Below are 22,686 nucleotides of genomic sequence, written 5' to 3'. Positions count from 1 at the left end.
TGCGCCGCTGTCATGGCAACAGAAAGCCTTCAGACGACAGGACACCTGGAGGAGGCCTCTTCCTCCTCTCCCTCCTCTTCCTCACTCATTCAGTGCTGCTGCTGAAAACTGAAGCCAGTGTAGGAGGAGGACTACAGCTGGTAGCATTGTGCACGTTTTTAAAATGTTAAAGCGTTTGTTTTATGTGACGATCCTCTGACACAAACCCAACGGAGTTTTAGTTTGAAGGTCTCTTCTGGCTGCAGGTACCGTGAACTTCTGACCCACACCTCCTCAGGTAAACAAAGGTAAGACTCTGAAATATCACTACGTAACACAGGATGAATTATAGACTGTAAAATGGGTAGATACAGCCAAGATTAAATCTAACTAGATACTGCTATTGCTCGGAGTATTATTGAGTGATAGGCTGTAAAATAATTAACATGTAGCACTAGACTTCCGTTTAGCACGTTATGTACAATGGGTTTACAAATACACTACCAGTCAAACGTTTGGCCACACCTTCTCATTCAATGTTTTTTATTTCTTTGAATTATTTTCCACGTTGTAGATTAATACTGAAGACATCAAAACTATGAAATAATCTGGATTTGCCATAATATGGATTACTACAGTAGTCAAATAGGGCTATCCATGGTGTGCTAACCATACCTCTGAACAACACAACTGATGGTCTCAAACACATTAAGAAGGCAAGTCATTCAACAAATTAACTCTTGACAAGGCTCATGTTAGTTAGAAATCATTCCAGGAGACCACTTCATGAAGCAGACTGAGAGAATACCAAGAGTGTGCAAAGCTGTCATGAAGGAAAAAGGGGGCTACTTTACAGAATCTAAATTATTGTTTAACACTTTTTTGTTCATTAAATAATTCCATATATGTTCTTTCATAGTTTTGATGTCTTTGGTATTAATCTACAGTGTTTCAAATAATTCAAATAAATAAAAACCCTTGAATAAGATGGTGTTTTCAAACTTTTGACTTGTAGTGTATATTAATATTTTTTCTTGCTTTAGTGATGAGACCCAAGAAGAAAAGCACAGCTAATGGTGTTATCACCTTCCACACACCTTTACCCGTCAGCCTGCTGAAACCAGAGGTAAAACAAACACAGCCTATACACAAGACACCTGTTTACACAAAATCTCCCCTACTTCAGATTAAACGAGGCACATTTACAGCTATCAGATTAATCATTCACTTTCTTGCATAAACAAATGATAGGGGTAGTTTTCTCACGCCTCTGCACACTCACTTACTCTGCTTTTTTCCCTTGACAGTGAGAAAACTGTGCTCTTATCAACTGATGATTTACAACCAGTCTTTTAATGTCAGGGAGGCTGTGTAGGTACAGTTTGTGTACTCAAGCTAAACCAGAGACCTTGGCAGTTGTGTGTGTGTGTGTGTGTGTGTGTGTGTGTGTGTGTGTGTGTGTGTGTGTGTGTGTGTGTGTGTGTGTGTGTGTGTGTGTGTGTGTGTGTGTGTGTAAGCATGGCTGCCCATCTTTTCTTCTTGTTCCTGTTTGAAGGTCTGAACCCTGTCACATCTGAATGTACAGCGCAGGAATCTCAGTGTCCCTTGGAAAGAGGAATGGAAAGGTTTCAGGTTATTGAAAGAGGGATACTGTAGCCACCGTAATCCCCTCTTAATTCAGGACAATAGGGGAAAAAGCCCGGGGTTGGGTCAGATGACATTCAAAAGAAAAAAAATAAATGAGTTCTCCTCATCCAAGTATAGAGAATAAAGACATCACTTCAGGCAAATAGAACAATAACACAGTAAGGAAGGGAGCTGCCAGGTTTGATGTGGTACAGCTGCACAGTTCACTGACAAACATGTCCCACCATATGTGTTTGTGTTACAGTGTGAGACAGTTCAGGTTCCCAGGTAGTGACATGACCTGTCACTGCCTGTTGTGTCGGCCTCTGCTGCCTTCTGTTCACCTACATGACCGTGTCTGGGCCGTCTGCGAACCCCAGCTGGGATTTATAGAGTTCACATTTCATATGCAGCTCTTCTATACAGTTTCTGTATGTTTTAAATTTACCAGTGAATGTGCTTTAGTAAGACAAAGGATTATTTACAGTGTGGTGTAAAATAATAATTAAGCCCTTATGAAAGTGTTAGTGTAGGGGGAAGCTGAGTAGGAAGGGGCACATTTTTTTCATACCATTTCAATAGAGAAAGAAAATTTGAAAATAAGGATGTTTCCTATCAAATCAAGTTTTCTGCATCTATGGCCCTAATGACCTGAAAATGTTACCTCAGTAAAACTGTGCAGCTTGCCCAGCTAAGTGTATGTTGATCCAAGTCAGTTGGTAGGTTGAAAAAGTGAGTCATACTTAACAAAAAAAACCTTTTATGACAAATGAGAAAAAAAGTTGAGTAAGGGTTTTATTAGTCTTTTAATGTTTGCCAATGGAGAAATATTTTGAATTTAAACAACAACATGCATTTCATTCAATTGAAAAATGACTGCAACTGGTTAAGGATACAGTCCCCCACAGTCACAGTGGAAGAACAAAATGAAGGAAATGTTCTATGTGGAGAGTATAACTGCAAGATTACAGTTAAAACTGATCTTTTCTGGATAATGTGGGCATCTGTTGCTTCATTTCTCTTTGGTTAACTTCCTGATGGGCGGATTTGTGATATACATCTTTATTATTTTATTTATTTACCTGTTTTTCTTTTTAGTATACTGTGTGTAATGTTTTATTACGCTAATTACTATTTATAAACTTATTTTTATTTAATAGTATGATTATTTTTATATGTATGTATTTATCTATTTTTAATTTTGTATTATCTATTATTTGTTTATTTACTTTTACTTTCAGACTATGGACTAGGTATTTTCAAAAGTCTAATGGCTGCATTGTTGTTTTGTGATATGTTGGCTGAGTCTAATAAAACCTAAAAAAAAAAAAAAAGGCAGCGAATGTAGATTTTAGAAACAACATAAAACAAAAATAAATTCATAACTTAAAATGTCAGTTCATACTTAAGACTACTTTGATTTGAGCTTACCTGATTAACAATTCTGTCACATTTGGTAAAAACAAGGAGTACCCATGTGAACAAGAGAATAAAAAGGCAAAAGAGGAATCACACAAAGAACAAAAGAAGAAAGAAACAACACAAGTAGAAAGCACTGGGAAGATGCAATGAACCGACACACAAGGGAGGAAACAGAGACTAAATACTAACAGGGGCCAATCAGACACAGGTGAGGCACAGGTGGAACTAATTAGCTCACAAAGTCAGGAAGTAATACAAGGAGCAAGAACTACAAAATAAAACAGGAAATGCTTCACACAAGGATTACTTGAACAAATGGGTAAAATATGATAACATAACATAATAAATAAATACTGGAAAACAACTCAGGGAGGACAAATAAAATATGCTAATACAAACAGATAAAAAAACAAGACATGAAGCACAAGGCAAAAAACACAAAGTCGTAACAGAGATACAAAGTCGGGAAAATAAAATAACAGTTAGCATCTTGTGCCCACGATATATATATGTGGGAAAGGGTTATCTTGTGCTCTTATTAATAACTTGTTTGCGTATACAAGTGGTTGCGTTCTCTCTTTTGGGTTGTTTATGGTACAAGGCTTGAATATTCACTTCTGGCTGCTATTCTGATGACAGTAGAAGTTTTAGTCAGTCTCTCACAGCCACCTATGAAGTTGTGCTGCTCGAGAAAATGCTAAAACACAGTAAGCAATAATTTAGTGGATCACTGAGCAGCTTTCAAGTTTGCTCAGCAGAGGGCGCTTGTGCTATACACAAATGACCAGTCCAAGTGTAAAGCTAAGAATACCTTATTAACAGTGTTCATACAATCAAAACTAGCATATTATTGGAAAATAATGGGATATAATTGCAAGTGAATGCAACAGGCGGCAAGTGGAATCATCATCACTGCTGCTGCAGTCGCATGAGTTACGAAGACAGAAATGATCACCTAATGGGTCTTCAGGGGCATATTGATGGTTAGTGCTCCCTCAATTTTTTTGTTCACCTGACAAAAAAAAGTGCACTGTCACATAAAAAACAAGAGGGTGAGTCAACTTATATCCTGGCTGAGCTTACCCCCACCGCCCCTCCCTCTGCTGGCTGTTGCACTTCTGCCAAATTTAAAATGTAATCAGTAAATGTGTGCATAATTGAATGTTTAAGGAGTGCACTGCAGAATTGAAGAGCCCCACAGAGAGCAAAAAGAGTCCGTCTCAGCCGAGGAGTCCCATTGAAAGAATAAAAGCAAGGAAAAATGATGACACCTCTCCATCTGAGCCACAACTGAGCTCCAGACAGAACTTGCTCTCTCACACCTCCCTCAGACAACTGCAGGTATGACACTCAGCCAATCACACCTGCTGAAAACATAGGAGGGGAATCTTCAAACTGCATGTTTTGCTGTTTAGGTAAAGATGGAGGCTGAAAATCAACAGGCGGAAAACATAATAAAGCCTTTACTGGAAACTGAAAAAGGTTTTATTAAGGTAATACATCGCACCATTTAGACTTAGTTCATATTCAAGACATTATAGAGTCTGCACCTGCCTTGTTGTTGATTGTCTTTCTGTAGGAGTTGGAGAGGTTTTTCAGCCAGCGGGACGTAACAGAGCTGAGGAGGAGGGAGCTGCTGCACAAACGCTGGACTGAGCGTGTGTGGTTCCCCCTCCAGAGGAGAGTGGAGGAACGTGCGTCCGACTGTGGCCCAGTGGAGGCCAAGAGACGCCAGAGCTTATTCAGTCACTACCTCCATCACTGCAACACCAAGGTGGCACTGAAGTCAACACTTTTTTACTTGCGTTGTTTTGTAAACCTAGAGAGAAACAGCCTATCTTTGCCATTTTACGGCACATGCACATCTGCTTTTGTGACTTCTATAATATATATAAAAAAGGGTGACAGTGCATATAAGACACATGCAGCTTTCTAACTTATTGAATTGGATACTCTTTCTCACACGTCCTTCTTTAATATCTTCTCTATTCAGGGCTTTGTGTTTCTAGAGACCTATGATCTGAAGGAATACAATCCTTTTCTTCTTAACATCACACAGAAGGTGATACTTCTGACTGAAACATTTCATCTATTGCAACAAAAAGACAGCTTTGTACATTTTAATACACTTCTAAATGTTTCCTTGAGAAACAGTATATTCTCTTTTTTATCCCTAGCTCAGTACAGCTGACTTCAAGGACCCATTCTACCTTCAGTTACATGAAAGACTGAAGGATCAGAGAACGGCCCGTTGTGAAGCAGGTACCTGGGTGTTTTCCTCTTTCTCTCTGTTTTTTGACCCAACAGGAAATTTAAGACCTTTATGAATGCTTTGCTTTGAGCTGTTGTATCCTAAGAGAAAACACATTCATTCTGTCACCAATGAAAAGCCGTATTCATAAGCAAATAAACACTACCTTGGTGTATTCAGCACACTGACTGTTAGCTACTGCTGGGAAACATGGGGGGGGAGTTGGACTGTACTAACTTTTAATGACTCCTCAACACACTAAATAGTATCGCAAATGCTAAATAACACTTAAGCATACATTTTCATCCCATTGCAGTTACTTGTGTTCTCACTTCCTTCAACTCAGATCAGCCCTGATCCTTATTATATGTAAGATTTAAAATATTTTTAAAGGGTAAATGGGAAAGGGAATCAGGTATTGAGATTTCTGAGGAGGCGTAGGGCAGTATCTGGTCCTTCCAGTGGTCAACATCCAGCTCTACGAGCTGGAGAGAACACTGCTGGAAGAATGTTATTAGGTTTTTCAAGTCACCATATCAGTTGCGGTATAAAGGTGCACATATGCCATGCTGGAGACAATGTGGCTTGACTGTTGCTAACCATTATCTTATCTTCTGGGAATGTCCTAAGGGAAGGGTGTCCATGCTTCCTTGTGCACGGTCTGAGTGGTCCTCTGAGTTTTGATGTTCTATACCTGGGCTATGTCTCTTTTTTGGAACGTAGAAGCGAGATTAAGCTGCTACATTTACTCTTGGTGGCAAGTAAGAAAACAATTACAAGGAGATGGTTAAGCCTGATTCAGCCTTCCCTGGATGATTGGATTGGAATAACTCTAGAGATATCTAGGATGGAAAAATTAACCTATCAATTAAGAATCCAAATGGACAAATTTTAACGAATTTGGAAAAACTGGATTTTATTTGTTACCCCCTAAAGATCAGATTTTATTTGATCTAACTGGTAATATTTATGGTAATATTTGTAATTTAAATATTTAATTTCTGTTTGGTTATTGACGATTTTTTGGACAGCAGTGGCAGGTGACCATCCTGTTTTTTGTTCAGAGTTCCATGTACACTGTTCTATCTTTAATTAAGCTGTAACAGAGTTATTTTTAAGTGTATAAGCGAGCCTTATCTGGCAGAGTTTATCCCGAGCAAATTGTCAGGTCTGTCCATAAGAGGTCATTGTGTTTCCACTATTATTGTTTCCTTTTTCACAATTGCTGGGAAATTTAAGTTGTGAAGTGTGGACACCATAATGGATGAACAAAATCTGATCCATGGTCTATGACCTTACCTTCCTTGGACTCTTAAAGCCTTAGACTCTTATTCCAGGATGGCTGATGTTGTGTTTTTTCTGGACTAAAAAAAACAAAACTGGAAGGACTTTTGTTTTTACTTTTACTAATCTAACTGTCCATTCCAAATAAAGATACAATTTAAAAAAAAAAGATTTAAAAGATTTGTGAAGCTATCAATCACCTTTAAGATTATGACCTAATTTCCCCTCTATTTTAGGATGTAAACACAAACTACCTCAGAGCACTCGTCCTCTTGGTAGATCTGGAGCATCACAGGCCGACACACCCGAACAGGCTGCATCCTTTTATCACTCATCTGCATCGAGAAAAACTACAGCAGAGAGTGTGACCCAAGGAAGAAAGTCCAGCAAGTAAAACATATACAGGATTATCAATTCACTTTCTTTTGAACCACATTTTTCACAACATTATCCTCATTGTATATTAGATACAGTATGTGGTAATTCTGCAAGTTAAATGAAGTTGAATGTGAGAGAAAACACTGCAAATGTGTCTCTTCCAGGCTGGAAACAGTTCCGTATCACATAAGTGCATCTGCCACACCAGATGGAAGGTGTAGTCGGCTCGACTGCTCGTTCTCCAGATGTGGAGATCTACAGCAACTTTATCCTACCTATGAATAAAATCACACACAAGTACTCCTCCTCCCTAACTACCTCACAGGTTCTCAAGGTGCTGGACTCAGATGGACTATTTTGTGTGTAGGACTTAAGGGAACCAGCAATATGATGGGAAATACATTTCAGCCACAACAAAGAAAAAAGAACACTCTGTGTGTACATTTTATTTGTGCCACATTAAGGATTTAATGGCCTTAATTAAGAACAAACCCCATAGTTACACCATAGGGTTGAAATGTTTTCATACAGTAGTGTGCAACATCTGTAATGAAAAAAATTGCAAGCATGTGTGAAGCAGTATGTGACATCAGTAAAAGTGTATTCGATTGAAGACTGTGACAATGTATATTACAACATTTTACCATCTGACAAACTCAAATGTTTACACTTGAAGGCACGCACTTTTTAAAATTCCACTTCTGTGCATTTAACATGAAAACATTGGCAAACACATTCACATCAGCTGATTTGTTGGTAACATGGACATCCTTGTTTTACAGTACAAGATGAATCCTGTGGCCAATTTCACAAGGATGTGAGGTTTCCTCTCTTATATCAAAGTCCCTTAAATGAGCGTATCTGGCTCAAAAGGCACTTAAAGTTGTGCTTGATTGTTTCAGTGTAACGTGTTCTCTTCATTACTCTAGAAATAAGTGGTGTTTTTTTGCTGAGCTTGTGTTGTTGTCATTTGGTCGGCTCATAAAGCTGCAGGTCCAGTTTGACTGAAACTTCTCCAGTGGGGACCTCGTGCAGCAGCAGGCGGCGATTTGCAGCACCTTTACTCTCCATTTCTTTCTTTATTGTTGCCACGGGAACTTCGGTGCGACCCAGGAAATCTAAAGAGGGAAAAAATAAATACGTTTTTTTTTTTTTTTGAGGCAAAGAAACAGGCTTTCGATGAAGGATTTTTAAACTTAAGAAGGGGTAAATACAACTAAAAAGGCAACCATAACATTTACACTCAGGGGGAGGACAGCAATAAAACTGGTATACATCACAAGCCAGATGCAGAGAAAATCTAGGCTGTAGCAGGGAAAATTTCAGGTCACGTGCCACTGTTACACATACTTCCTCAAATGTCTTGTTTTATGTACAAGGAAAAGGATGTTCAGTGTATTAAAAAGCCAGAATTGTTCCCATTTAAGATACTAGAATCAACATTTTTTGAGTATCTGTACTTTACTTGAGTATTATATTTGGGGGAATTTATTACTTTTACTCCACTACATTCAAAAGAAAATTATTGTACTTTTACTCCACTACATTTCTATCAATGCTCTAGTTACTCACTACTTTTGCTTTGAAGTCAGCACATGAATGTCCTTCTTTTTTCTGAAATCTGATCCCTAAGACAGTAAAATGTGTTTGTGTAGTTCTGTTTGTCTCAGTGGTTTAGTCATACCTGTATACCGTGCGTCTCCAAGGTTGAACGTGGAGCAAACACAGAGCAGATTTCACTCAGATCAGACAGTTCATTTAGAGGTGGTAATGATGGCTATAATTCTCCACCTGAGCACCCATGTCCATATCTTCAGTCCGTGTTAGAGGTTTTTAAAATGAAGAATGATAGGTATTGTTTGAAATGTTCTCCCTGTTTCCCACTCTGCCCAAACATACAAACATTCACTGTCCAACCTGAGAAAGCGTGTTGATCTATGTAACATTTGTTTCATTCCAGATGAACATTTCAAACTAAGTTGTCTGTGCTTGGAGTAACTTAGTTGCTGTTTTCATTCCATGGTATAGTTTTTAGAGATTTCAAGTAATGGTTTCTAAATAAACATAATGTAACTGAATGTTCTCCTATTATTCTTTACTGCATTTATGTATAGTGAAAATACAAAGTTTTGAGATATTTTAAGAAGTACTTTGAATACTTAAGTATTTTTAAAAGCAAGTATTTCAGTACTTTAACTCAAGTAATAATTTGACAGAGTGACTTTCACTTGTATTGGAGTAATATTTGACCAGGAGTATCTATACTTTGACTTAAGTAATGAAGCTGTGTACTTTGTCCACCACTGTTAAAGTGTCACGAAAAAAAATGAATGGCAGGCAAAAATGTTCAATAAACTGTCACAGTGACAGGTAAAGTAATCCAAATTATAGACCCTGATCACAACTTAAAAGGAAACAAGCATTTACAACAAGTGCAGCAGACATGAGAACCTGGCAGTCAGTCAATCATTCTGCTTGATCCAAACAACTCCCTCTGTTTGTGAGTGTTTCAGTGTTGTATGTGTCCACTGACCATCTGGTGAGAACTGGTCCTTCTCAAACACAGTGATGCACAGCACGTCCTGGTACAGGTCTTTGATGAAGAACTGACAGTGGAAGTTCCACTTTGGGTTCAGAGTGTCGCTGATGGGCCTGGAGGTGTAACACTGAGCCCCCATGGTGAGCTCACAGTACGGATTACTCTTACCTGGAGAGAACAATTGAATTTTGTATGATGTTTACTTTTTAGACGGAATCGCCAATTAAGATTAAATCATGAGTTAAAAGACAGGATCTGTATTTATTATTCTGTCTCCAGAGGGCCTCACCATTAGGTTTACAGGCTTTGAGCTCCTGAGCTTCAGTGACAGTCACCAGCAGTCTGCCGATACCGCTGGTCTTTAATGAACGTGCTGAAAAAAAAACACAGCTGTTGCTTATCACCCCCCAAAGAAACAAACTGAACGACACAATCCTCCTGCAATGTGTGGACCATAGACTATATGGGTGTAGACAGAATGCACATCAATAAATCTGCATTTATAAAGAGCCAATTCACAGCAAATGTTACCTCAAGACACTTTACAAACAGCAGGTCTAGACCGTACTCTATGTTATATTTAGTTAATTTATCAACATCACTTCACAAAAAAAAAAATTTCAAAATATAAAATAAAATAAACAAATATCTATGTCATGTAAACTATTGCATTGATATTTAGGGCTTTCCAATGTACATTAAAAAAGTTTTAACATTCATTTTAATGAAAAACGAGTGAATTATCCTCATTGAACCATGATCTGTGAGAATTAAAGAACACCAATGGACTAAATCTTGATTTAAATGGTTAATAATAGAATAAAAAAATTGATTGTATTGGGATTTTTTGGATTAGCGAATATGCCCCAGGTCAAATTGACCCAGGAACATTATTGCTGTTCCAGAGACACGAACATAACAGGAGGGTTAAAGGCTGACATTAAAACCTTTAATGTTTTGTCAGTCAGCTAGCTCATAAGGCCTATAAAAGGTTCATGTTGGCCTATATTTTCAATTAAGTCTAATTGTATTGTAACACAAAGACAAGCCAGCAAATTCCCAATTTTGCAGTTGTTACCATAAACTCCAACACAAAGAGTGTGTGATTTTTTAGTTTCAATTGTGTATCATGGTTTAAATGAGCTCAGCTGCTACTTCGTTGTATTACTCCGAGTAAAGATCAAATAAGTTGTACCCACTCAGTGTTGCACAACAAGATATCCAGGGGAGTGTGCACGGACAATATTAATAACATGGAGTGATGAATTTTTCACCTACACTCACACAAGTGCACAAACATACACACTGAGGGTCAGGGAAGCAGTGTTTACCTTGGTAAGCCTTCTCTCTCTTTTTCTTCTCCGTCTCTATGAAATGTTCAGAAGCTGCTTTGATCTTCTGGACCCACACAGTCCTGCCGACACAACAAACACAGAATTTATTTATTTATTTATTTAACCTTTATTTAACCAGGTGAGTTAATTGAGAACCAATTCTCATTTGCAATAACGACCTGGGCGAGGAGGCAACACAGGTGGCATGACAATAAATAAAAGACAAAACAAGAAACAGAGAGGACATACATAGAAACCTAGAGACAGAGCAATACAATACAAAAATATGACAGCAGTGAACAACTTCAAAGCAATTTAAAAGCAAGTGCAGTGATGTTGAGTTATGGGGTGTATTCGTTTTTTGAAAGTGGCGAGTGGAATGAGAGAGGTCAGCTTTAGGGAGTGTTGAAGGTGATTCCAGTCATTTGCAGCGGAAAACTGGAAAGAGGTGCGACCAAAGGAGGTCCGGGCTTTGGGTGGGATGAGTTTGATGAGGCTACTTGAGCGCAGGCTACGGTTTGTGCTGTGAAGTTTGATTAGTGACTGTAGATATAACGGGGTTTTACCAGTGAGGGATTTGTAAATGAATAGAAAACCAGTATGTGAAGGCCAGTTCAGCTGAGAGTACAGGTGACAGTGGTGAGTGGTGAATGGGGCTCCAGTGACAAAACAGATAGCAGCGTGGTAAATGACATCCAGTCTGTGAAGGAGAGTGTTGGAAGCGGACCTGTGGGCTATGTCACCGTAATCAAGAATAGGGAGGACTGTCATCTGAACCAGAAGCTGTTTAGCAGAGTGTGTGAAGGAGGATTTGTTGCGATAAAGAAAACTAATGCTGGATTTGACCTTAGTGAGTAGTGTGTTGATGTGTGCTTCGAAAGAAAGTTTGCAGTCAAGCCAGATCCCTAGGTATTTGTAACTGTCAACAAACTCAATCTCCGACCCATCCAGGGAGGAGATTTTGAGGGGGCTGTTGGGCAATGGCATGTTTTTGTTAAAAACCATACATTTAGTTTTATTGGAATTTAAAACCAAATGGAGCCTCATGAGAGCATGTTGGACACTAAGTAAACTGGCCTGTAATGTGGACAGTGCTGTGGTCAGGGAGGAACTAGATGTATAAATAATTGTGTCATCTGCATATAGATGGATATGAGAATCACCTGCTGCAAGGGCAATGTCATTAACATAAATGTAGGACCCAATATACTCCCTTGTGGAACATCAATAGAGAGAGGCAGGGGATCTGAAAGGAGCCCCTCCACCCTTACAGAGAATAAATAGCGCTGCATGATAAAGTTATTCATGAAGTGTATTAATATGTTAGTGTGCAGCTTACCTCTCATTCAAAGTCTCAGTTTTGAGAGTGTAGACACGATCAATGTGTGAGACGTGGAAAAGCGGCTCATCGCTGGACGGGTCGGGAGGCATTTTCACCAAAACCTCATTCAGGAACAACGGCTGGACAAGAACAGGAAGTAATGAGCGACAAACTGTTTTAGGTCTTCACTTCAGCACTGTTTTCATAAATAATTAAAGCAGCACAAGACATATTTATATTTCTGTCAGTGAAAAGTGCTCACTGTTTTGTACATCTTCAGCTGGATGTTAGTCTTGAGGCTGAACAGCTTGTCTGATCCTGAGGAGGAGAAGGGTTTGGCGCTGTGCGTGAGGAGGAGGAAATCATTAAAGAGGAAAACCCACAGCTCCCTGCTGCTTTTGGTTTTGTGAAGCCGTCCACTGTGGAGCAACTTGCGAGGCCCGAGGCAATTAGTCAGCGAGTTGAAGACCAAGTGCTGAAAGAGAAGCGAGGAGAAAAGAAGGCACGGGTGAGGGGGAAAAACAGCCAAATATAGTATTTTAGGGAGAGATGTGAGTCATGTCTGTATATGCTCACCTCTATGGATCCCTCACACTGGACGTGGCTCTGGATCCACTCCAGTCTGTCTGAGTTCTCCTTCTCCCTGACTCCCTCGTTGACTTGAGTGCACAGCTCCTCTGCTTGCTCCAAAGCATCTCTCAATGGGCCTCGATCTGCGTGAGCGTCCGGGGTGTACTCCAGGATCTGGCAGGTGGAAGAGAGGAGAGAGGTGAGAGAAGACATGGAATCACTCCAGAAATAGCAGATAAAAACTCCACTTACATTCTTTATGAGGAGTGGGTAGCGTGTGATCCTCTGCATGGGCTTGAGGAGGAAACTGGACAGCGGCATTCCTTTACAGCGGTAGTTGGTGGCTATTTTCTGCTCAACAAGAGAAAGACAGTGAGAAAGGAAGAGTTATATTTCATTACACCTCTCAGAATCCTGCAGTATTGTTGATCTACAACCTGTACCTTGAGGAAGTCTTTAAAGTCAGGCTGGTTGTAGGTTCTATTTTGTAGCAGGGCAGCAGCGTTGAGCTGGCAGGAGCAGAAGCGGATGTAGGGCTGCAAGTGAGCAAGCTCAGAGGCCAGCAGGTCTCCTATCAGCTGGACCGGCATGTTCTCTCCTCCTGTCTTCTTAAGGACACGCAGGGCTCTGATAAAAAATATTAGATATTTAAATCGCTGTTTTTGAAAAACAAGTCATGCATTATTTAAATGGTAATACTAAAATTAAAGCCACAAGCGGTGATGAACGGGCCCCCACACCCTTGCACACGTAGGGAACTGTTCTGGCCGATTAATGTGCAACAGGATCCGCCTATGCAACATACATGACTGTCCTTCATGCACGCCGGGGTGTGATGCTCCACACCCTGTCACGAAAGTTGTGGTTTGAGGTAAAATGTAGAGGTCAAGTTGGTTCCAGTAGGAACCCTAGACTGAGGGTCGATTTTGACATTCAACTGAGGCTGGCGTCCTCCCTTTTGTGTTAAGGACATGGATGCAAGAGGATTTTTTGTAGGTAGTGATGTCATAACTATTTAAAATATTTTTTGCACGTTAGTGAAAAAAAAAACTCTACAGGGAGGGTTATTTGAAAACTTTAGTGGATGCTTTGGAGCAGATTTTTCAAGTTGTTCTCACGAGAGCCCCAGATTTATATGAATCTGATGCATGGCCGATGCGTCAGCTTATTAGCCCACGCGTGATGTTCCTTGAGACCAAGCAGCAACCTCCGGTCTAAAAATATTAGTCCAATGCATAAGTGCTACAAAAACTGCTGTTAATCGAGGATCCTCTTGAGGCTGGCTCCGGAAGTACCAGAAACCACATACACACCAATTCAAAAAAGCTGATCTTTACAGCAGAAATAAACATGTTTACAGCCTGGTACAAAAGACAAGTGTAGTCTGGATACCTCATTTCTCGATTGTTTTCTAACGTGGCAATTTCGAAGATATTGAGATTCCGAGTCTTCCAATGAGAGGCACAGCTGACAGGCGGGAACACTGTAGCTGTTGGCTAGGAGGCTCAAAGCCCGCCTCTTTACGTCACAATCACTCGACAGCAGCAATATGGCTGCCGACGATGATTGGCCTGAGAACAGCGCTTCAGAAGCAGATGGGTGACATCACGGATACTACGTCCATTTTTTATACAGTCTTTGCTTGAGACCTAATAAGCTCATAATATATTTTACATTCAATATTCCTGTTTCAACTAACTTTTACTTTGTTACCATAAAGTGTCAACAGTCTCAGAAACAATCACATTAACAGGTATGTTAATCAACTTCCACTGTCACAATGTAGCGACAGAGTCAATTTGGAAGGGAAAGCTATTTGGAGAACTGCATTAATTTAAAATAAGTTAGAAACCCTCTTGTTCTGAATCTCAAGTATGTGTTTGAGGTACCTACTTGAGTAGTTTGGTGTTACACATAATCAGCTCCCTCCAGTTGACAAAGATCACTCCCATCTCCTCCTCTGTCAGCCGGCCTGACTCAGACATGGGTTTGTAGAAGACCTGAGGGATGGATTCAAATGAAAAAGAAAAGGTTAGCATTAAAGCATCATGCTTTCTGGTTCTACCTGTGCAGAGGTGTCAAGTAAAAAAGTACAAATACTTTGATATCTTACTTAAGTATACATTCTGGGTATCTAAACTTTACTGGAGTAATTATTTTTCAGACGACTTTTTACTTCTACTCCTTACATTTTCACGCAATTATCTGTACTTTGTACTCCTTACATTTTCAAAATAGCCTCGTTACTCTTATTTCATTCCGGCTTGTCATCGTTAAAAAAAACAACATTTATGTACATTGACATTCCAATAAAGGCTTTTGATAACATGCCTGTGAAGTTTGACTTTTGCACCATTACAATACTTCCACTCCAATCATATCTTCCACTCCATGACACACGTTAATGCTCACTAGTACACATATATGGTTCTTTAATGTATTTGCATTGTACTAAAATACATTCATTTTCAATGGGCATGAATGTGGCTGAAACAGGTACAACCCAAACATTTCAACATTAACATATTTATATAACATTACAGTCATTATGGCCTTCAGAAAAATGTTTTTTTTGGGAGGTGGGGTCATGCACTATAGGCCCTGTGGCCCCTTACATCACTTTTATACTTTAAACAGTTTTGAAAACAGTACTTTTACACTTTTACTTGAGTAAAAAGCTTGAGTTGATACTTCAACTTCTACAGAAGTCTTTTTAAACCCTAGTATCTATTCTTCTACTTGAGTCATGAATGTGAATACTTTTGACACCTCTGTACCTGTGTGTGTTTTTGTAAATGTACCTCTAGAACCAGTTCCAGGTCTTCCACGTAGGTCTCCTCAGTCTGGATGAGCTCATGGATGTACCCCTGTCTCTTCCTCTCCTGAGGGGTCATCGAGTCCAGCGTCATCAGGTCAGCACACCCTGCAAACGCACGCACATGCAAACATGCCAGCGTGCAGGGAATGCATGCATAGACACACAAGCATGTGCAACAAGCACAAACACTCTCCTGTCAATTACTTTACAAATAAAAACCTGGACACATCAGCATGTTAAAATCTTCCTTTATTATAATTTCTATGATATTTTATTTACATTTAATGCACAGACAAGAGTGAGGCACGTTGTAGTCGCAGTACTTGAACTTAGGGGACATACCAAGCAATGTGAACGCTAAAAACACTGCTACCAAGAACAGTGAATAAAGGAAAACAAAGCACCTCTCGTGGTAGAGCGCTCAAAATGATTGCATAGGTGTGGATGAGTAAAATGCTTTAGCTAAAGAGCAGTGGAAGACTCAGCTGGTAGTTCAAGTCTTTGAGGTAAAAACTTGGTGAAGTTTGGAGGGAAATGTCAGCAGTTTGGTGTCTTTTCTCTTTTCTCTGGCTACGCTAATCTCTGCATGTGTTTTCTTTAGGTGCTGGTGATATCACAGTTCAGAACAGGATGAGACTCATTCTTCAGTCAGTTGGAAGCATCGTTAAATGGAAGAGTGCATAAGAGTTGAATGATTAAATCACAATAATTGAGTAGTAGCACAAGCAATGCGTCAGCAAGCAGCAATCAAGGTTACAGGAAATTAAAGCAATAGTGAGAGTTCGGATTGGTCCATTTTAACAAGGTTTACTGTTGTTAGTGCAAGAATGCGTGACCCTGTTATGAGTTCTCTGTTGCAAAGCCTTCATTTAGAAAACTAAATTAGCCTGATGCCGCTTACTTTGTCATATCTGTGTGACGAAACTCTTATGAGCCGTCTCTTAATTTTATCATTAGCAAAACTCCACATTTCATGACTTCACATCAGAGGGACAAAGCCTCAAACACACGTCTAGCTGCCTCTGCCTCGCTCCCTTTGTTAATTAGTTAGTCAAAGAAACATCAAGGGGAAACAGAAGAAGAGAGAGCGAGAAGGGGGATTAGGATGAGAAACAAAAATGCCTTATAGAAAAAGACATGGGATAAAAAATTCAAGAAGGGGGAGGTTAAAGATGCTAAATAAATAAGAACAAGAAAAAGCAAAGAACACCACAGTCCTTATGGAGTGAGTCCCAAAATGCAGGGCTGGGCTGTTTTTGCCGGTGGCTTGGCTTCCTGTTGCAACAAGGGGCAATTCGGATTGACTCAGACAAGAAGGGGGTGAGGAAGAGAAGGAAGAGAAGGAGGAAGAAGCATGAGGAAAGCCAGCGTTACTGTCCTACAGAGGAGAGAGAAAAAAGAGAGATGAAGCGGAGGAGCGGGAGGGGGGAGGTGAGTGAGATGAAGGAGAGGCGGAGAGACAGCAGACATTAATAAAGTTTTAATATTAATGCTAGACTCACACATGCAAGTGCATAATTAATGTATCTCAGGAAATGTAAATGTTGTTACTAATCATATTAGCCGGAGCGTGATGCTGATTTCTAACATTTTATCTCCATGATGAAGCGCAGACCCTGGCATGAAGCGGAGTGAGTATGTGTCAGAACATGTTCATCAGAATTAAAATTTCATCCTGTTTTGTGTCTGCAGCTTCAACAAGTTCATCCTAATTAAATGGCCAGTGTGTTCACTCTTGTTAACAGAGATCCACCACTGCGAGGAGAACACGCCAGCCATGAATACTAATTCAAACACACACACACACATACACACACCTCCTGCTTCAAAATGAACCCTGTCTTATCGCAGAGCAGCTAGTGTGTGTGTGTGTGTGTGAATGAGCAGTGAACAAACATGAGAGAATCACATCCTCCCCAACCGAACAGTGATCCGTGTACACGCAGTAGTTTGCATCTGTGAACCACCCAGAATGAAGTGAACATATTTAAAAAATGTGACTGAAAGAAATGTGCCAGCTTAATTAGAAACAAATCAGTTAGTGTGATTCATTTTTATAATTCAGTGACTTCTTGGCAAGATGTGAGACAAAAGTTGGACAATTTGTTTTTGAAAAACGCTGAACCACTTTGTTGTTCAGAGTTACATGAAAGATGCTTACTACTTCTACGTATGCTTTATAGACTGTATAAAATATGGACGTAGTATCTGTGACGTCACCCATCTGTTCCTGAGCGTTGTTTTGAAGCCGATCAACGGTGGCAGCCAAATTGGAAATGCGGAAATCAACAAGGCATAGTGTGACGTAAAGAGGCGGAGTTTGAGCCTCCTAGCCAACAGCTATGTGTTCCCGTCCGGGAGTCAAGTCAGTCATGTCCTTATTTGGGCAAAAACTCCTAATCTTAATATCTTCTGAACCATACGTTAGAAAAAGTTCACCCCCTTGTACAGTGTGCGCTAATGGAGAAATTAGCTACGTAGAGCCAAGCCGTCTTTTGTACCAGGCTGTAAACATGTTTATTAATGCGGCAAAGATTGTCTTTTTTTAATTGGTGTGTATGTGGTTTTTGGTGTTTCTGCAGCCAGCCTCAAGCGGATTCTCAATGAATTGCAGCTTATAACACTTCCGCATGGGCTTCATAGTTTGAGACCGGAGGTTGCCGCTTGGTTTCAACTCAAACAGCTAGGGATTCAAAAGTAAAAAATTCAGAGGGGGAATTAAACTTCTTTAACAATGTAGTTCAAGCTACGTTACTTTATGCAAAGTTATGATAGCTTGTTAGTGTAGCTAGCAAGGTTGCCAGTTGAAATAAGCAGTAATTTGTTTAAATTGAACAGAATAGAAGTCATTAGCAAAAGTACACCAGATTTCTGTGCATTGATCCTAGACTAAGGTTTTGTATAATATTGAGTAGAAAAGATAGAGCAACAATAAAGATAAAAAAGTAGTAATGGTTAAACTTAGTAGTGACAAGGTATGAGCGGGGACAAAAAGATGAAATCCTCTCAAGACCAGACCGTTTCATTCCAATTCGGCCTGGGCTACAAAGGCTGGGTCCTCATACGGATGTTATCCCTGAATTGGGAAACACCTGTAATGTGTTATTTAGTGAGCTTTGGAAGTCCCTGTAGGTACGTCTTATGTTGGCTTTGAAATTGGAGGGAACTAGGCCAACATTTCCCCCCTGTTTCAAGGTTCTGTGCTAAGCTATCCACCTGCTAGCACTACCTTTATATAAAAAGAAAATTCATGATGTAACTCTCGACAAGAAAGCCCATCAGCACAGTTCCCAAAACCCTTCCTTCAATGAATTTATATTACTGGTGCAAAGATACTTCAAAAGGCTCAGTCCACAGCACTAACATAGACAGAAGGAAGTTTAACAGCTTTTGTCTAAATCCAAGAGCCAATTTTCATTTAACAAGTGTGATAACCAATATACATGCAGGACTGAGTTTTTAAAGTGCAGTGAGCTCACATTCACCAAAAGTCCCTCAGTGATTGATAGAAACCAACTCTCTTGGGCTTACCCTCCGTTTCTCCAAGCTCTGACATGGATAAGGAATCTACTGTACCTGCAGTGAGCCAAGTCAATGTGGGCCCATTATCTCATGTTTCACCACCAAAAGACACACCATATCCAACAACAATATCACAGGGTTTTTTTTTTTCTTCAGAAAGATACAAAGAAAGCTTGAGGTTAACTCACATTGTTGGCTGGGGTCTGATTCTGTCGTCATCTTGACATAATTGGTGGGCAGCAGGCCTGTGACCCCATTGGCTTCTCCTTTCCACCAGTCAGGGTTGGTTTTGTCTAAAATGCTGAGCAGCTGACCTTTCGAGAAGCTCAGCTCATCCCCATTGGCAGCGGTGTAATCATACATGGCAATCACTTGGCACACTGACGGATCAAATGCACAAAAGGGATTTGATTTAGATAGGAGCCTCAGAACTTTTAACTGTTAGATGTTTCAAACCGTTGACAAATTATGAAAATATTTCAAAGGCATTTGGAGACATTTATGGTCCTCTGAGGATTAGCTGCTATAACTTTTCATCTACTTCCAATGGTTTGGGGTATAAAGTCAGACCCACTCACAAACAAACTTAACTTTTCAGTTTAACTTTTCTCCAGAATTTTAACCACTGTTTTAACAGAGGCGGATCCAAATTGTATTAAGCTGGGTTGGCCCAACTGGATCTCTAACTTATGCAGGGATGGAATTAAGTATGTGTGCACCATAGACTGTATAAAATATGGACGTAGGATCCGTGACGTCATCCATCTGTTTCTGAAGCGCTGCGTCGGCGGCAACAATATTGCTTCTGTCGAGTGATTGTGACGTAAAGAGGCGGGCTTTGAGTCTCCTAGCCAACACAGTGTTCCCACCTGTCAATCAAGTCAGCTGTGCCTCTCATAGGAAGACTCGTAATCTCAATATCTTTGAAAATACCACGTTAGAAAAAAATTCCCCCCCGTACAGTGTGTGCTGATCCAGAAATGAACTATCCAGACTACAGACAAAAGATGTACATCCAAAGTTACAATTTAAGTTACCAACAGAGGAAAGGTGCCACAGTTAAATGGAGATAAAGCTACTATCACACTTTTACAAAACAGCCCGTATGGCCACCCATTGGCCACCACCATGCTAGTTACATTTTCAAAATGGCATTTCATGTAGTGTTATTACATGGTCAAATGTCAATCTGTATTAATAATAATTAAAGTGTGATGCGTCCTTTAGCAACAATGCTAATATGTGTTTTGTGCGCTCACTGTCTGACTGATCACATACATGTGCAATACTTTGATTTCTGGTGCAATACCTCATAACCATCTGCAATATTGTAATTTATCCCATAACATATTTTATTATTATATTCATCTACTACATGTGGGCTCTGGCTTCAAAAGTACTTCTATACCTTTCTTTGTAGAGATAGTATTTTTATTTTTATTTATAATTTTTGGATTTGTGTTAAGGTTTCTATATTTATTGTCCTTACTGTCTTGTTGTTAAGTACCAGTGTTCCATTCACCACGTCAAATTCCTTGTGTGTGCGAGCGCACTTGGCAATAAAGCTTTCTTGAATCTTGAATCTTAAATGCCAGTATAGCATTTTAGCATGCAAACAGTGAGCACTAAACACATATTAGCTCATGATCATGATCATAGTAAACTCGGAACCCAGTAAACGTTAGAAGCAAGTTAGAATCCTCCCTGCAGACATTTAACAATGCTAACATTTAGTGGTGCAGCCTCACAGAGCTGCTATCAAGGCTAAAAAAAAAATCTGATTAAATATAATCAATCTATTGATCATACATGTCCATGTTTTTTGCAGAAATTACAAGACCAAACAAAGTAACAACTGTATATTTTAAGGTTAACAAGATTGCTGTTAAACTTTTAGCTCAAAGAGACGAACATTTAACTTTTGTAGAGAAATTCAAGGTAAGCCTGTTCATGATTAAAGGTGTGACAGTCATTTAAAAAATTCAATGTTTTTGCATTTCAGTATTTAAATCTGCCAGAGAAATTCATGAGCAGTTGCTGGCAGGACTGTCAAAGTAATCAAAGCCTTAGACATATCAATGTGTTCTCTTTAAGTGGGTCTGAATTTCACTTTGTAGTGTCTCTACAGTGGTGCTGCAATCCAAATAAGAAAATGTGTAAACACACCAAACCACCACCAAAGTAAGAAAACAACTCATCCTGCACCCCGATCACACGCAGGCTGTCTTGCAGCCTCACCTGGCAGAGGGGAGGGGGAGGACTTGCTGCTGGAGGGACCGAGCAGTTTGACGTGAGAGGAATGAAACCAGCCTCTCTGCCGCTTCCTGCCTCGAGCCTAGAGGGAGAAGAGCCAGTGAGAGTAAATCAATCTCCTGCTGGTTCACTTTCTGAATTCTTAATGGAGAGATGAATTGATGGATTGATTTTGCTGGGCGGGAAGCTGAACCTCAAAAATCTCAGCAGTGCCAACAACCATCCATATTAAACCTGATGGGTCTTTACTTGGCATTTGTTTTCACTGCCATCATAAATCAGGCACAAGCTCAGCCTCAAGTCTTTTGAATGCAAATTGCCGCTCTATTAATCCAAAGTTAGCATAATAAATAGTACATGGGCATAGTTTGGGTGAAGTTTGACAAAGTTTTGTTAATCTCATTTGCCCCAACAATGTGAATTTAAACTGTCGCTATCTTGTCTGAACTGTCCACCTCTCTGCTGCTAACTTGACTCTGCTGTCTCATTACTGTGTCAGGCCGTTCACTAAGAGCTTAACCAGAGCTGTAGCTGCAGCCTCAGCACAAAGTAAGCAGAGAGGATTGACTTCTCACTGCTGTGGATGTGTGACCTATAGACAACCCTGTTATTACTCCTCTAACCTCCTGTCAGCCTTCAGCAAGCTCTTGCTGATCTGAAAAGTCAGCAGATACAAAAGCATCTTCCATCAGAGGTGAAGAAACTTTTACTGCATCATTTTTCAAATGATGTTTAGCACTGTCGCGACACATTTTTCTTTACAGTGTATTCATAAATAATGTTTTCTATCTATGACACATTTCTTCTTTACATTGTCACTGTTTTATTTGAATAAAGGCAGAAATTCTAAGCAAAAGTGATCTCAAGTATTTCACATGAATCTTACAGTTACCACCAAAATATGCTGCTATGTGACATTCTGATGGATTGCTAACACAGAGCTTCAGGGTGAAGTTGACCGTAAACACATTAGCATTAAGACCCAAATACGTTCCTCAAGTCAAATCCTATTAATGGAGCGACCCCGCAAGCTACTTCAGGCAGACAACTTGAGCTGCACTGCTATACACATGTCACATATCCCACTCTCATAACCAGCATCCAATCCCGCCCTCTGCCTCTCAATTTGGCGGTCTATTTAAACTGGGAAAATCTCCCATCTCTCCCTCTGCCTGTCAACGCCTCTGCTGCCTGCAATGCCAATTGCTGAATTTTACTTTCATCCCCACCACCACCTCAGCATCCACCTGCAGGCTCCGGGGGTGTTCAGTATGTTTTGCTCATCACTCCTCAATGTCTGCATGTAAACTTATCTGCAGGGAGTGATGAGGCCTGAGCCTGGGCGCCACAATAAACAATTCAAACGTGAGTTGTCTGACTGAACTGTAA

The 22,686-nt window shown here is 40.0% G+C and overlaps 2 protein-coding genes across 6 annotated transcripts in view; one reads left to right on the top strand and one right to left on the bottom strand.

Annotated features, from left to right (window-relative positions):
* The first annotated feature begins 4 nt into the window (after positions 1–4).
* fam228a (family with sequence similarity 228 member A) lies at positions 5–7,553 on the top strand. Of its 2 annotated transcripts, none has more exons than XM_034699216.1 (10): positions 5–140; positions 246–287; positions 1,023–1,105; positions 4,198–4,368; positions 4,443–4,520; positions 4,607–4,801; positions 5,021–5,089; positions 5,205–5,289; positions 6,799–6,952; positions 7,105–7,553. In XM_034699216.1, exons 3-10 carry the CDS (start codon positions 1,025–1,027, stop codon positions 7,223–7,225), a joined length of 954 nt encoding a protein of 317 aa, XP_034555107.1. In that variant the 5' UTR covers positions 5–140; positions 246–287; positions 1,023–1,024; the 3' UTR covers positions 7,226–7,553. The 2 variants fall into 2 exon arrangements, with proteins under 2 accessions (XP_034555107.1, XP_034555108.1); XM_034699217.1 differs by having other exon boundaries at positions 6–140; positions 246–277.
* Positions 7,372–22,686, bottom strand: part of itsn2a (intersectin 2a) — a 50,887-nt gene continuing 35,572 nt past the window's right edge. Inside the window, exons 26-39 of one of the 4 annotated variants that reach the window (XM_034699211.1) lie at positions 21,250–21,379; positions 19,233–19,424; positions 19,054–19,098; positions 15,506–15,627; positions 14,598–14,704; positions 13,148–13,331; positions 12,957–13,055; positions 12,711–12,878; positions 12,397–12,609; positions 12,153–12,274; positions 10,811–10,893; positions 9,769–9,852; positions 9,474–9,647; positions 7,372–8,058 (exon numbers count right to left, since the gene is read on the bottom strand). In XM_034699211.1, coding sequence (XP_034555102.1) covers positions 7,907–8,058; positions 9,474–9,647; positions 9,769–9,852; positions 10,811–10,893; positions 12,153–12,274; positions 12,397–12,609; positions 12,711–12,878; positions 12,957–13,055; positions 13,148–13,331; positions 14,598–14,704; positions 15,506–15,627; positions 19,054–19,098; positions 19,233–19,424; positions 21,250–21,379 — 1,875 coding nt within the window. In that variant the 3' untranslated portion in view covers positions 7,372–7,906. The remainder of the gene's footprint in view (positions 8,059–9,473; positions 9,648–9,768; positions 9,853–10,810; positions 10,894–12,152; positions 12,275–12,396; positions 12,610–12,710; positions 12,879–12,956; positions 13,056–13,147; positions 13,332–14,597; positions 14,705–15,505; positions 15,628–19,053; positions 19,099–19,232; positions 19,425–21,249; positions 21,380–22,686) is intronic. The other 3 variants (XM_034699212.1, XM_034699213.1, XM_034699214.1) reach the window with 3 other exon arrangements.

Source organism: Notolabrus celidotus, chromosome 13 (genome assembly GCF_009762535.1).
Source record: "Notolabrus celidotus isolate fNotCel1 chromosome 13, fNotCel1.pri, whole genome shotgun sequence".
NCBI lineage: Eukaryota > Metazoa > Chordata > Actinopteri > Labriformes > Labridae > Notolabrus > Notolabrus celidotus.
Note: the sequence above shows the minus strand (reverse complement) of the source record. Positions and strands in the feature narration are given on the sequence as shown.